Genomic DNA, 15,346 nt, shown 5'->3' with positions numbered 1-15,346 from the left:
CGATTTTTAAAACATTAGACATTCCTCAGTTTGCTTTAATTACATCAACCTTTTTCTGATCAAATACTCATTCTGAGTTCCTGTTGAAGTAACTAGGAAATAGAATTCTCTAGTCTAATTTACCTTCTCAGCAAACTCTGCCAACACATCTGTTTCCCTGAGCAGGGATATCTGGAGACATACTCCAGGTCTGGGAAATTATTTAGCCTGTGGGAACTTCTTGATACATAAAGGAGGTTTAAATGGATAATATTAATACTTCAGCTCAGTCAGGGCAAATCAAAGTGGAGGCCGAGAGCAACGCCGCAATGCAGAGGGGCAAGAACGAGAGGGCGGAGACAGGCGTGCGGGCAAGACGGGAAATGCAAAGCCTTCGCGTCTGCACGTGCACAGTCCCCAAGCACACGGGATGTCCGATGCCAGCTCACACAGACGGGCCACAAAGCCATTAGCTCTGCCCTCCAGGAATTTCATGTCCCTAAATGAGTGTTTCAGTTGGAATTATAAAGTAATTTTAAAGAGCTTACAACAGACAATTCAAAGTGAGAATATCGTATTTTATAAACCTGTGTAATGAACATGAGGGACACGGATCACTGTTCTCTCAACCAAAAGCTCTCATCTCTCTTGGAAGCTCCCAGACTTTTGAAATCAAAAGCAGGCAGTGGTGATGTCTAGCTCGCTGGCTGGGGAGTTGTGATGATTCGTGAGTGAGGTGTGCACAGCAGTGCTGATGGTGACGTTGATGGTACTTCCTGCACACCCAGTGACCCTTCCAAGCATGTTGCCTGGCTCACTTGATCCTCACAACCCTGGGAGGTAGACAGTATTCTTTGCTCCCACTACACAGACGAGATAACTGAGGCCCAGAGAGATTAAGCAACTTGCCCAAGATCATACACCTGGCAAGTGTGTGGATTCGGACCCGTGTTCCAACCTCTGTCCCAGCAGGGTTCCTGGAGAGGGCAGGGGCCTCCAAGCCCCCACTTCCAGGAGCAGCCTCCTCCGACCAGCCACGCCTCCCTCTGGCTCCCTGGCCTTCTGCCTGAGCTGTCCCCTCTTATCACTTTCTCTGCTGCATCACAACCAAAAACAACTCTAGGGAAGCTTCGTAAGAAAAAAAATCAGGAAACGAGTCACAAAAACTATCTTAAAAAAAAAAAAATCAATAATGTGTCTCTAGGATATAGACACTATAATGGGGTCATTGTGGGGAAAGCCCTAGACCCTGTCTTTTAAGACCTGGGTTCAACCTGTGTGCCTCTGGGCACATTATTCAATCTCTCTGAGACTCAATTTCATCGTTTATGAAACAGGGGGCTGCCACACTGAAAGCGTTCGGGGATGGGATCAGACGACGCGTGTGAGCGCAGAGTACAGGACCCAGCAAGCCTGTGGCCATCAGGTGAGCTGAGCACAGACGTTTTGTCATAAGCTCATGGCCCTGAAGAGGCAGGGCCGCCTGTGGTCTCCTCGCCGGTAACCCAGTCAGTGGGGGCAGGGGTGCACGTGGGGTACTCGTCCCATCCTGGCTACACCCTTGCAGAGACCCTAAATAATTACACAACAGTGTGTGGACAGGTGCAAACGTCTGTGTCCCCACGTAGGCCATTTGCAACACACAGCTTGATGATCCAACCTCCTGGTACTCACAGCCCTGGGAATCTCCCCCCCTTCCATGTGGGCTGGATATGTCACTTGCCTCTAAGGAGCAGAACGTGGCACCGCTGAGATTCGGTCACGAGAGCCTGTGCCTTCCACCCTGCCAGCGCTCCCTCCTGCCCTCTCGCTAGCGCACGCTAATGAAGCCAGGGTGCAAGCTGCTCCGTGGAGAGGCCCTTCATGGCGAGGGACTCAGGCACGCTCTGGCCAGCACCTGGTGAGGGACGGAGCCTTAGTCCAGCAGCCCATGAGGAGCGGAATCCTGCCAACGACTGGCGAGTGAGCTTGGAAGTGGATCCTTGCCTGGCTGAGCTTTCAGAGAAGACCACAACCTTGGCTGACACCCTGCCTCAGACCCAGAAGCAGAGGGCCTGGCTAAGCTGTGCCCGGGTTCCTGGCCCACAGAGCTACCAGACGTGTGTTGTTGTAGCAGCTGCGTTGGGATAATTTGTTACGAGGCAACAGATGATGAACGCATCCCCACAGGAGCACAAGCACCTCTAGGAAGGTGCCCAACCCACACCCTGTCCATAAATGTTGGATTTCACAGTGCAGGTGTTCAATGATATCTCACTGTTTGGGGGCCAACGTGTCTTTATCCACAGCCCAGACGCAGCTCTGGGCAGGCACTCCGAGTCTGCAGAGGAAGTCCAAGAGGAGCTCCTGGCCTTTCTTGGGCAGATGTGTTGGTCAGGATGACAGAATCCTGAACCGTGCATGGGTTCATCTGAGTGGCTCTGGTTACAGATGCCTCAAGAACACAGACAGGATGACTCGCCGAGAGCTCTGTGCTCTGGCTGAGGGTCTAGACCTGTGTGCAGAGGAAGGTGGGTGCTCCGGGTGAGGGCCGGAGGGCAGCACGGCTGTGGCAGTGGACACTCCGCCTTCCACGGCCTCAGGGACAGGCATGAGTCTGACCCCCGTGACGTGGCAGCTGTAGTCCTAAGACACTGAGAGGCTTTCAAGATTGTGTTTCGAAAACACTTGTTTCAATAGGAAATTGCGGTTGAGGCCAGAGAGTTTCAGACTCGTAATTACAAACGTATTTTTCTTCTAGATACGTCCAGTGGAAAGGTTAGCTCTGAACACTCAACTCAACTAGACAAATGCAGCCTTTGATTTCATCTGGTAACAATCTTTGTTTTCCCCTCATCAGCAAACAGTGCTTACACTTTATCAGCTCAATCACTGTTATCACCTGCTGTGAGGATAAGCAAAGTTAAAAGCCACTCAGCACCCCAGCTCTGCTGCCTGCAGCTGCTTTTGTTTCCTTGCCTGTAGAGCGAGTTCCCCATCACAGCAAGATCCAGGGCCTGACAGATCATGACTGTGTTATAACCAATAGTGGTACGTATAGCGCCATTTCTCTAATTAATCGACTGCATCATATGCAGTTTGTATTCACAAAACTCAAGCTATTGGGGAGATATTTTATTCTCTTTTTAGAAAACTGAGGCTTAGAGGGGTTGAGTCCCATGCGCCAGAACGGGCTGGACTTGGGTCTGCCTGCCCTAAGGTCCAAGCTGCTTCGTGGGCAGGAGCTGGGAAACTTTTTCGGTACAGGCCCAGATAGGAAGACTCTGAAGCTTTGAGGGACATAGGGCTCTGTTGCAACTACTAAGCTCTGCCTTTCTATGGCAAAAGCAGCCTCTGGCAATATGTAAACCCATGGCTGTGTAAACCCGTGGCTGTGGCTGTGTTCCAATAAAACTTTATTTGCACACACAGGCAATGGGCTGGTTGGCCCCTGGGCCAAGTCTGCAGGTCCTGCTCAGAGGCAGGGAGGCCTGGAGTGGGGCTGGGATGCCAGGGAAGGTTTGGCTTGCCAAGCAAAAAGAGCCCTGCCCCAGGTGTGCCAGGCCACCACCCTTGGGACCTTGTCCATGTCATTTAACCCCATAACTTTCAGGTGGGCAATGGGGACAACCAAGCAGGTTCTGGCCACTGTGGGACCCCTAGAGGGTCAAGTGAGAGTTGTCTGTGGCTGTGCTTGGGCTGCTGCAGAAGGTGAGCTTCTGCGACAACCTGCGGGAGGCAGGTGACGTGGTGCCGGGGGAGAGCCAGGCTGGAAAGTTGCACAGATGGGCTCAACTCGCTGAGTGTGCACGTTTTGAAACCTGACGTCTTTCAGCTCCGATTCTGATTCCAAGGGTCTTATTTCCTACGAGGACAATGGCTGCCTCAGATGAAGCAGTCACACCTGTGTGTCCTGGAACCACTGGTCAGCTGGGCCTTCCTGGAGAACCCTCTGGAAGCACCTGTGCTTTGGTTTTTTGCACCTGTACAAGGAAGGTAACCTTTAAACCCTGTGCTGCTTGAATGTGGCCAGTGTCTGTTATCTCCGACAGAGGAGATCCCTCTAACTCTTCTACTCTGTCATGTCCAAGTGCTGAGAGCTGTTGAACACTCCAGTCCTCAGGGGAAGGTCAGAGGAGCACCGTTTGGAAGATCCACATGCAAGCGAGGCTAGAGGAATTGGGCCAGGCCAGTGAAGAGCCACAGGGCAAGCAAGTTAGGGGTTCAGTCAAATGCAAAGTGCATCCTCGGCCAGCACCTGGGCTGAGCTGACCACTGTGGAAGTGGAGGGACTGAGGCCCCAGCCCTTCAAGGCTCAACCCCGGAGAGCCTCACACCCTGAGAAGACCCTTGCCGGGCATCCTCCTCCCCTTGAGCAAGCTCCCAGGGGCAGGGCCCAGGCCGCACTGCCCAGTATTTGCCTAGCAAGGGGGTGCTCAGCAGAGAATCTCCGCTGACAGCCAGTGTGGCAAAGCACAGGAGTTTCCAGAGATTTCCTGGCCTAGGACTGACTGACACTCAGCTTGTGTGATGTTTAGGATCCTTTCCAAATAAAGCATTAGGCATTAGAATATTCTCTGTAACCTTTCTACGTTTATGGAAATAGGGTTATTAATAATATCACTTATCCACCAGCATTTCCTGGGCACCCACGTCTGCCAGGAATGGCCACAGCCCGGCTGAGGGAAGCAACACATGAAGCATGAAAGGGACACGTGGCCTGGGACCAGGGTGACGCTCCTGTGACTGCAGTGTGGGCCTGGGCATGGGATCTGGTCCCACGGTCCAGTCCCAAGAGTGGTTTTGATTTTCTCCTCCAGACAATAGGGATCCACTGAAGGGTAGAAACAGGAACCTGTGACCCTGGAGGTGCCATAAGAGCCCCGCCACTAGAAGGGCCTGGGGTCATAGCTCACCTGTGGGCAGGATACATCCCTCCCTCCCACCAGCTTTAATGAAGCCAGGGCCAGGGCCACCGTCTCTCCAGAGGCCACATCTGCCCCTGCACGTGACAGCTTGGTCGCGGGAGCTCCTGCGTTCTCTGAGCACCTGCTCCCATCCCCCACCCCCCACTGTGCTCCAAGAGACCTCTCAGATCCACAGGCCGCCTGGCTGGCAGCTGTGCCAGCCTCACCAAGAGGATGCCCTGGGATAACGAGTGCCGCAGAGAGCCTGCAGGAAGCCGCGGAGGGCCTGAATGGTATCTTGAAATTCCCCACCCAGCATGGCGAGGGGGTGGACAAACTGCCCTGGGTTGGGTGCAGCGGTGTTGGAGGATGACTCATGCAGAGAGCACTTGCATCCCAGAAAATCTCATCTGAACCCCTTGGCGATCGTGCATTAAGGGAACAAAAAACAGGAGCTGCAGTGCCCGAGGGTGGGAAGGAGCCCAAGGAGCCCTCTGGCCCTGCAGACCCGTGACAAAGGGTGGGCCCATCATCTCTCTGAGGGCCAGCGACTCAGCTGTGAACTGGTGGCAGCAATTCCCACTGAGGTGATGGCGGTGACAGTTTGTGCCTGGCACATGGTAGACCCTCAGCGGATTCATTCCGTCATCCTTGATGGCTTGGCTGGACCTACACGCAGCAATGCCTACCAGCATTGGCCGGGGAGACAACAGCCTGCGGTCTGCATGACGTCGTTACTGTGTGTCTCACTGAGAGTTACCCGGGGATGCTGTTGAACAGCGACGATGGGATAGCGCAGGCCTATGAAGTGCAGGGTAACGACATTAATTACCCTGTAAACAAGTGCCATCCACTCTTCATTATAAACACATGCTTTCAAACGAGCACAGCTCTGAGTCCTTTTCATTCCACTTAAATAGGCTCCAGGCCTGGCTTTATTTGTCACCAGGGGGAGCTAAAACAGCCAGAAGCTTTGTTATTTTTCTCCCATTCCAACCAACAGTAATTAAAAACTTGGAGTATTTAGAAGAAAGGTAGAACCCACATTCTACAGTAAGTTTTTGTGCATTAAGGAAACAGCAAACCCATAATTTCCAGACGCTTTTCTGTCTTCCTAAGCAGCCTGTACACCAAAGCAACCCAAATGCCACCTAAAGCCATTGGATGCTTAGAAATAGGGAGTTTACGTGTCCGTTTCCTCTTTTTTGGTGAAGGTGTAAAGCCAAGGTCCACAGTTCTGGGCGTTCGCTGCTGACCTCACTTGGCCACTAGTCCCCACTGGATGTAGGGACAAGGCAAGTCCTGGCTGCCTTTTGTAGGAAACCAACAGAGTTGCTCTGTTGGCTGGACTAGTATTTAATGGCCTCAGTAACCGGGTGAGCCCCAGCCCCAGGCTGTGATCAGCTGTGGGCAGAGCAGGGGTAAGACATTTCAATATCTGGGTTCACAGCAACGACTGCAGTAAAACTGTGGGGAATGACTCCGTACTCAACACGCAGGACTGAGAAACACGGCCAAACCCACCGCGGGATGCAGAAGGACAGACAGGCCGGTGCCTGGAGAGGAAGTGTGAGTAGAAGGAAGATGTCAAGAATTTCTATTAATATATCAGTTTATAATTTAATACACTTTCCATCTAAATCCCAGTAGAATTTGCTTTTTTGAGAACTTGCCAACATGATTGTAAAGTTCATAGAATGGCTGAGAAATTTTGGAAAACAAAAAAGATGAAGATAAGCCCTACTGAATATAAAAATATGTAATAAAGTGATATAAATGAAAAGTTTGGTGGTACCAGAGCAATAGTAAAGATGTCTGTAGAACTTAAGAAAGTCCTCAGACTCGACTGTGTGTAAGAATTCAGAACATTTAAGAGGTATCATAAGAATCAATCAACAGACGGTATTGGGGGGGGGAAACTTCTCTGGAAACAAATAATCTATTTAGAAGCTGACTTCATACCAGGTACCAAAGTAAATTCCAGCTGGATTAAAGAGTTTAATGGAAAATATGAAACCATAAGGATTCTGAAGAAAATTTGGGTGAATATTCTGAATGCAGCCACAGGTCTAGAGGTTTGATAATGCAACAATGTAAACACACTAAAGTTAAAGACAACAGAAAGGGAAAATTATTTGCCACAAACATGATCAAACGTGATATCCCTAACATATAAGGAGCTCTTAAAAATCAACTTAAAACACTAAGACCTGTTAAAATAAAATAAAACGGAGACCAGGCTTGAGAACCCGCTGAGCAGACCAATTCAGTTAGGCTGTGGGGGCAACCTTGCCCAATCCATGAGCTATTGTTAGCTCAAATAAATTCTTTACAACTTTGTGTCTCAGTTTTACCTTTTAACAGACCCCCATGAGAAAAAGGACCATGAATAATCACAGGCATTTAAACACAGACTAGTCACCTAAAATCCCGTATATTAAAACAATCGTGAGATAACTTTTTGCCTAACACATCAGGAAAGATTTAAAAGTGGAAGGAGGGAGGAATGCACCACAGACCCGTGTGTTTATGTCATTGAACCAGAAATTCTGCTTCTAGTAGTTTATCCTAAGGAAAGTATCAGATAAATTGTAAAAGATGTGTAACAGTGTCAGAGTAGCTTTATAACAGCAAGGTAGTGGGCCCAGCACCCTCTGCAAATGTATTTGATGATGTAAAATAATAGTAAAAACCTCACAGGTTGTTTATAAAGTTTTCCACCACCTGGGACCCAGCCCCTGCCACCTCACCAGGTGCCACCTGCCTCACCCAGCGGTGGCATCGCCTGGCCTTGCCCCCCCCATGCCCCTCCCACCACCTCCCACAGACACACGATGCGCCAGACGCACACACAACCAGGGCTGCAAATGCAGCGTCAAGATGGGTCCCAAACCCCTCTGTGAGCCAGATCACGGCTCCCAAGCCCTCCTCCCTAGAAATGCCGGAGCCCTCACGACTTCCATTCACAGGAGGAGGCTACAGACGCCAGAGCTGGCCAGACCTGAGGCAGAGGCCAGGACTCGGAGGAAGCCCGTGGAGGAGGAGGCTGGGGGTGCTTCCCTCCCCACGGAAGGGCTGTGCCCGTGCTGCCTGCAGGTGCCAAGGACACTTGGACGCAGCTCCTGGACCAGCCGGGCAGAGAGAACAGTGCTGTGTGAGCCGCCTGTGTGTGGTCAGTCTCATCGCATCTTCACCCTGACCCTGTGATGCAGTGACCCCAGCCTGCCACCTCAGGAGCTCAACCCCCTACCTCACAGGGCTCTGGTAACATCCTTCCTGCCTCCATAATAAGTGGACTCAGCTGGAGTCTGCCAGCTCCAGGGGCTGAGGACGTCACCTCTGAACAGAGAATGTCTACGACAGAAGACAGCAGAATGGGGGGAGGCTGGGTCCCGCAGCCAGGAAGAGTGGGTCGGGTAAGGAGGAGGGGCAGACCCGGTGGGGTGGTCAGGGACCCTCTCCGCAGGTCGAGGGGGCAGGGCTGGCTCAGGGGACAAGCTGGGGCTGGAGGGAGCCATAAGGCTCCACGGTGACGGCCCATGCAGAGACAGAGCACCCCCTTTTATTGGGGGCCCTGTCCTTGGGTAGCCGCCACTATGGCTTTGCTGCCACCAACTCTGGCTAGAGGGAGCAGCTGGAGTGAATAAACGTGAGTTGGTGTGGGAGGTCCCTGCGGAGGGGGGGAGGGGCAGGCCTTCTCAGCCCCCAGTTCCCAGAGCAGCGCTGGGGGCCCCGTGTGTCTGCCCCCGTGATCCCTCTGCACCCTCATCCCAGCTACACACTTGGGGCTGGGTCAGTGTTTGGTCAGCGTGGATTGAGAACGGACAGAAAGCCGCGGACCCTGATTTGCTCTGCTTTGTTTGTTTTGAAGCCCTCATGGTGTCAGAGCTCCTGGGGACTTTCAGACCCTCCTGTCCTCTTGCAGGGCAAACAGATGAGCTGGGGCTGAGGCACGTGGACAGGAGCCTCCCTTTAGGATCCTCCCTGAGCTCCTGGGCCCTGGGGTCACGCCATGCCCTGGGCTTGCAGCCCTGCTTGCGGACACCTGCTGGAGCTCTAGCGACTCGGTCCTTTGTGCCTCTGGGTACTGATGCCTGTGGCCTGGGCTGTGCCATGTCACTCTCCTCCTTCCTTCCTTTCTGCCTACATTTTCTCCCTTTTCTCCCTCCCTCTTACTCCCTTTCCTTCCTGCTTTCTTCCTTTCCTTCTCTGCCTCCTTCCCTCCCTGCCTCTAACATTTCCAGGATGTGTGCCATGTTTTAGGGATACACTGTGGTTATGGGGTGAATCAGGGGGCCCTGCCCTTGTGGAGCTGAGGGAATAGACCTCTCAGCGGGAGGTGCAAAGAGCTGTGTGTACAAGGTGCTCTGGTTCTACCAGGGGAGAGAAGACAGCTGCTCCTCCAAGGGCTGCCTAGAAGCTGGACTGCCCAGGGGCATGGGAGTCCTCCCAGGGTGGAGGGGAGCGCAGTGGTTCCAGGCACACCTGGCTTGGTATGGGGAGTGGCACCTGCTCATGAGAGGGAGCAGCCTGGTGGGTCTGGGAACACAGCCCTGCCCAGCACCCTGAGCCCCCTGACCCTGTGCATCCTCTTCCTGGGGTGCAGGCTGGCCAGTGGGCAGAGCCCCCTCATGCCACCCTGCTGCCCGCAGTTCAGGAACGGGGGTCCCAGCTCCCCGTCCTGTGCTCCCTCATTCCACTGGTGTGGCCCACCCCCTGCCCCCACCTTGGTGGCCAACTGGGGTCCAGCTGCCTGAACAAGACCAGGGAGCATGGAATCTGCCATGGCCACTGCTGGCTGCAGCAGCTGCCTTTGCTATGGTTTGCATATGGTTTTTCTGACCCTTCAAACCTCATGTTGAAATTTAATCCCCAGTGTGGTGGTGTGGGGAGGTGTTTGGGCCATGAGGGTGGATCCCTCACGGACAGCATGGTGCTATCCTTGTGGTAACTCATTCTCACTTTGTTAGTTCCTTTAGAGCTGGGTATTGAAAAGAGCCTGGCATCTCCCTTCCCTCTCTCTCCTGCTTTCTCTCTTGCCCTGTGATCTCTGCACACGCCGGCTCCCTCCCCTTCCGCCATGAGTGGAAGCAGCCTGAGGCCCCCCCAGAAGCAGATGCAGGCGCCAAGCTCCCTGTACAGCCTGCAGAACCTTGAGCCAAATAAACCTCTCTTCTTATAAATTCCCCAGCCTCAGGTGTTCCTTTATAGCGACACTAAGCAGGCAAGACAACCCTTTCCTGATAGCAGTTGCGCTGTGCCTCCAGGGTCCCTCCTTTGCCTCAGTGGCTCTCCTACAGCCAGACCCTCCCTGCTGCAACACCCGCCCCCCACCTTGACTGCTCTGAGGAACGCCTTTGAACAGATTTTTGTGCAAAGAGAAGCACAAATAACGTATGCTCCAAATGTCGCATTTCACGCATCCTCATCTGTATGCAAACACTGCTTGACCATTGCAGAAAAAACCTGCTAAACTAACCCTCCGTGCTATTGATTGGCTTATAACAATAACCTTTCCAAATTGCAAAAGGTCACCTGATGTGTTTCTATCCGGCAGCCCCGCAGCCCAACCCTCCCTCCGGCTGCTCAGCATTTCCTGCCAGGCTGGGCCTCTGTCCTCGGGGAAATTCTAATTGCTCTGAGCCGGAAGCATCACCCATGGAAATCTGCACCTTCGGATCTGAGCAGAGACACCAGGCTGCACGCCAAACCCGCGGATCTCTTTAAAACCATCCGCCAAGGAGGGGGGCAAGAGTGGGAAGGTGTCGCTCCTGTTAGCTGAGTCATGCTGGGCCAGAAGGACGGGGCCACGGCCTGAGCTAAAACCATGACATGACACTGCGTCTCACGGCAGGTTAGCCACACAGAAGTGTGATTCCCTCGAATGCAGCTTAGGAGTCACATCTCATCTTACAGGGGTAGAAGCAGTGATCCACGTGGCCTCACGGGGCCTAGAGAATGGGCTGTCACCAGGAGATGGGCCATGGCCATAGCTCAGCGAGGGCCGGATGGCTGGTGAAGTACAAACCTCTCCCCTGCCAGGTGACGAGGTCCCATGTCACACACTGGATGCCCACCGGGTTAGGAACAGTGCTCTTGTAGAGCAAAGCTATGATGAATATCAGGGCTCCAGAGAGTGACAGAGCCGTGGGGCTCACAGGTAAGGCTTGTCCACCCACTTTAGCTGTTAGGAAATTCCAGAGCCGGCTGAGCCATCTTTACCAGCCAGTGACGTGGAAACTTCCAGCCCCACCGGCAACATGTTCCAGGAGGGAGAGTGCCACCTGACACCTGAGACCTGAGACTCCTGGCTACAGTGCAGCCGGCTACTCCAACTGCTGCTGCCAGTGGTGGGGTTGGGGGTGCGCGGAGCTTACCCGCCTCGCCGACGAAGACCTCCACAGGCGCGCTGGCTGGGCTCTCGCCGATGATGTTGTAGGCGGTCATGATCACTTCGTAGCGCCTGTACTTCTTTAAATCTACGGGGTCAAAGGAAGCAGGGTCAGCCTGCACCAGGACCACCCTCCACCCTTAGATAGTTCCCAGAGCCACACTGTCGGCATCAGCGCCCTCCCAGGAGGGGCCGGGGATTGGCTTTTCCCCGGTGAAATGCCTCCACCCCCTGGCAGGGGCACCCCTCCTCCTCCTGTTATGAATTCCACCCTCACCATGGCAAGGAAAAAGGACTCATCCTAGCCTCCATTTGGTTGAAAGGCAGCACGAAGCTCCCTCTTCTAAAGCAAAGGACTGAGATTACAAAACACAGTACGGGCCCACCTTTGGTCCAGAATCTCTCCTTAAAAGTAAGAACAGCTGGAGTAAGACTCTGGCATTTTTTTTTTTTTTTAATTTAAAGACATTGGTAAACCAAAGGCCTTTGAGTTTTTAATGACCATGTCCTGGAAGCAAAGGGTGTGGGCAGCTGCACAGAGCGGGTGGCCAAGCATGGGCTCTGCACTAAGTGACAGAGCAGAGTAACTGACCTTTAAGCCAAAATGTTCTGGAAGGTTCTCCCACTGGTTAATATTGCTTTGTGGGGCTTGGCTTTTGTGAGGCTCTGCGTGTGTGCCTGAGCACCTGTGTGCTGCTGCGGATCGTGACGCAAATCAGGCCTCTGGACTCAGCCTCCCGCAAGCTGCCAGCTCAGTGGAGCTTCAGGGAATCAGACCCCGGGGGTCCTTCTGTCACGGGGTCCCAAAAAGTGTTTCCCAGGTTCTGCCCACACAGCTGAGCCAGGCCCCAGCCCCCCAATGTGTAGCACTGCTGGGGCCTTACAGACACCCCATGGGAAGGGGCTTCCTAGCACGCTGGCCTGGCGTGTTAGTCTCAACTCAGGGACGCGTGTGACCACAGGGTCCCGAGGAGAAGGGTGGATGGAGCCAGGCGAGTGTGGACATGGCACAGCCCTGCAGGCTTGGGCCACCCCTCTCTGGCTTTTCATAACCCGTGATTGAGAGCCCTGAGCTCTGGAACCCTCCCAACTAGAACCTGGTTTATCCTTGAACTCTCTAAGTTGCTCCTCCACCGAGGGGACATGTGGGAGGGTGGCTGGTCCCAGGGGGACCTCAGCAAGTGCGTGTGATGGGAGTGGTGGCAAATGAGTGAGGAACAATGGGGGTGAGTTGCACAGATGGCACAGGGACAAAGCGCCACTTTAGGAAGCAGCATGAGGGCAAAGCCGACCTCGGCGGGAACCGGGCGGGCCACCTGGGGTGGCGGGAGGCAAGAATGGGACGGTGCTGACAGCCTGAAGGATGCTCTCCCTCTGCGGACTCAGGGACCGCCAGCCCCCTTCGCTTTCTAATCCAGCCAAGTTCTCAAAAGGAAGCGAATCACATGACAGGTCCCCCCTTAGCCCTGCACTTGGACCTTGAAATGTCCCAGACAGTGGGACAGTACACAGCTTTAAAAAGGACATTCTGACACCTGCTACAATGTGGGTGAACCTTGAGGACGTTATGCCCAGGGAAATAAGCCCGTCACGACAATGTGGATGTGCTCAATGCTGCTCAACTGCTGACTTCAAAATGCCTAAGACGGTGAATTTTTTGTTATGTGTATTTTACCGCATTAAAAAAGAGGCAAAAAAAAAAAAAAAAAAAGGAGAGAGAGATAGAGAGAGAAGGCAGCCAGAGAGGAGATCTTGGTCAATCTGACTTCCGTTTCTGTCCCAAACTCAAAGACCAGATGTCAGTAAATCTCTGAAGCCTCTGTTTCTAGAAGTTTCTTTTCCTGTCTCCCTGGTGGTGCTGGTATGTTGAGAAGCAGCGTTTGAGAAGGGAAATTCCAGAAATTAGAGCCATTCATCCAAGCTGGCTTTCACTTGGTCCCCTGACGCGCTCCCTGGCCACGGGGGTCCCCTGCAGGCAGTGCCCACTTACGTGTTAGTTCGTATGTTGTTAGTGTGGAGCTGCTGTTCACCGTCCTGAAGGTGCTTTGGGCTATCGGGTGAGCAAAGCAGAGAGGCAGTTAGCACGCGGGGACTCGGTTACTGCAAACGGTTACAGCAAATACAAGGGAAACGGTGCAGCCTCACTCACATGCTGTCTGGGCCCCCGCGTGGCACCTCCCAGGGCAATGGAGACCACACTGCCACCCACGCTCCCCGCCAGCTCGCTGGGGTTATGGCACTTCTTTGTAAAACAGCAAGGCAGCCCAGCCGAGAGAGGTAGGGCTGTGCCCAACCCTCTGATTCACTGGAACGTATTAGTATTTAGCACAACATAGCGCCAGTGGCACCAGGAAAGACGTGGATGTCGGTATCTGCGGGGTGCCCTGGGGCGGGACAGCTGCCAGCTGGCTCCGGAAGAGGCACTCGTGACCAGGTGCAGGGGCCCAGCTGTGCTGTGGGGCCCTTCTATTTTGTTGTGCTTTGATTTTGCGGCAAAGCCCGGGGAAATGCTCATTGCTGTCTGATCACCAGCAAGGGACACCTTCGGGGCATGTCCAGAGTGCACAACAGCTGAGTGGCCACCTCACACCTGCACCCCGCATGCTCCTGGAGGGTGAACCACGAGGGCAGGGCTGTCTCTCTCCTCTTGCTGCCTCCCCGGCATTTCCCACCAGAATTTGCACCGAGCGGATGCTGAGGGAACCTCCCTGCCCTGCCTGCAGTGACCGAGGGGCAGTACCAGCACTGGGACAGAGGGGACAGCACCTCACCTGTGAGCTCGGCCCGCAGAGCTGAAGGGCTCTTGAGCGTCTTGACCTCGGTGCCGGACCCAGCCTCAGACTCCAGCTCCCGGTAGTAGATCCTGTATCCCTGCAGGAGGCCATTCAGGCTTTCGTCCCTCGGAGGCTGCAGAGACATGACACCCACTCAGCCACGCGGAGCCAGCCTGCATCCCAGGAGTGGTGACCTCCATCCTGTTTTACTAGCCAGCCACACAGAGGGATGTCACCAGCTCAAAGGACAGTGGTCAGGTTCGTGAATGGAACAGTGATTCCACACGCAGGCACGGCTCCTGCCTGGGCACAGCCCCACTTCTCCTGGCCCGGGGCGTCTGACCCCTGTGCAAATCCAGGGGCAGAGGGACTGTCATCCAGCGGGGCTACGCCTGAACCTCCAGTGTCCCCTACACGGGGTGCTTGCCAACTCCCTGCAGCCCTCCTCAACTTTGCTGAAAGGTACAAGGATCACCTGTCTGTCTGTCTGGCTATAGCCCCAGCTCCAAGGACTCATGCTGGCCACCATGGACCAGGGAGGGAAATGGTGCCACCAGGCATTTGGATACTTTGGCTCCAAATTCTCCACGGCCTGGGAGGTTGGACTGCCATCTTGGGAGGGACTTTTTCCATAGGCTTTTCCTTTTCTCTCACTGGCTATTGGACTTTGATGTCAGATGAGTCTCTTGCTTTTTGCTTTTTCCCTCCAAGGGCTGCCAGGTTTGCTTGTAAAAATACAGGACACGCAGCTAAATCTGAACCTCAGACTCACTGTTCTGAATTCAACCGTAACCGAGCACGCGGCACCTTCCCTGGACGCCCGCTGCCTCCCCTTTCCTGACGGCCTTCCAATGGGTAGCCTACAGGTGGAAATGTTTTTTAAACCCCCCCTGAGAACAGCTGGCAAAACACAACCAGAAGTGAACCACCACAGAGGGCACCTCCAGGATGGGGTGTGCCTGGGGCGGTGGAGGGTGGTCAGCAGAGCAGCAGGGTCCCAGGGGCAGCCACCCCACCTATCCATACCCTGTGACCACTGACCACTTCCCCAGCAGAGACCCCTGTCCCCCCCCCGCCCCAGCTCAGCGAGTTCCTGGGACTCATCAGGAAAACAGAACAAAATCCAAACCCGACCCGGGAGCTGGGAGCTCAGGAAGCCGAGAGCTGGCAGCAGAGGGAGGGGGAGGATTGTGGCACAGCCCAGAGCTGGGCCAGGGAGCCGGAGGGGGCTGGAGCTTCTGCCGTGGCTTTTATGTTATTAAATGGTCTCCTTTTCTTTCTACCGATTTTGAGAAGAAAACCTTCGTGTTTGGGAC

At 54.0% G+C, this 15,346-nt stretch overlaps 1 protein-coding gene across 1 annotated transcript in view; it reads right to left on the bottom strand.

Moving 5' to 3' along the window:
- SDK1 (sidekick cell adhesion molecule 1) overlaps nucleotides 1-15,346 on the bottom strand; it is an 858,579-nt gene that overhangs the window by 55,454 nt on the left and 787,779 nt on the right. Inside the window, 3 exon segments of the mRNA XM_045541236.1 lie at nucleotides 11,243-11,344; nucleotides 13,247-13,306; nucleotides 14,028-14,163. Of these exon segments, the coding sequence (XP_045397192.1) occupies nucleotides 11,243-11,344; nucleotides 13,247-13,306; nucleotides 14,028-14,163 (298 nt within the window).

The sequence above is a fragment of the Lemur catta genome, chromosome 2 (genome assembly GCF_020740605.2).
Source record: "Lemur catta isolate mLemCat1 chromosome 2, mLemCat1.pri, whole genome shotgun sequence".
NCBI classification, from domain to species: Eukaryota; Metazoa; Chordata; class Mammalia; order Primates; family Lemuridae; genus Lemur; species Lemur catta.
This window is presented reverse-complemented; position numbering and strand designations above follow the sequence as displayed.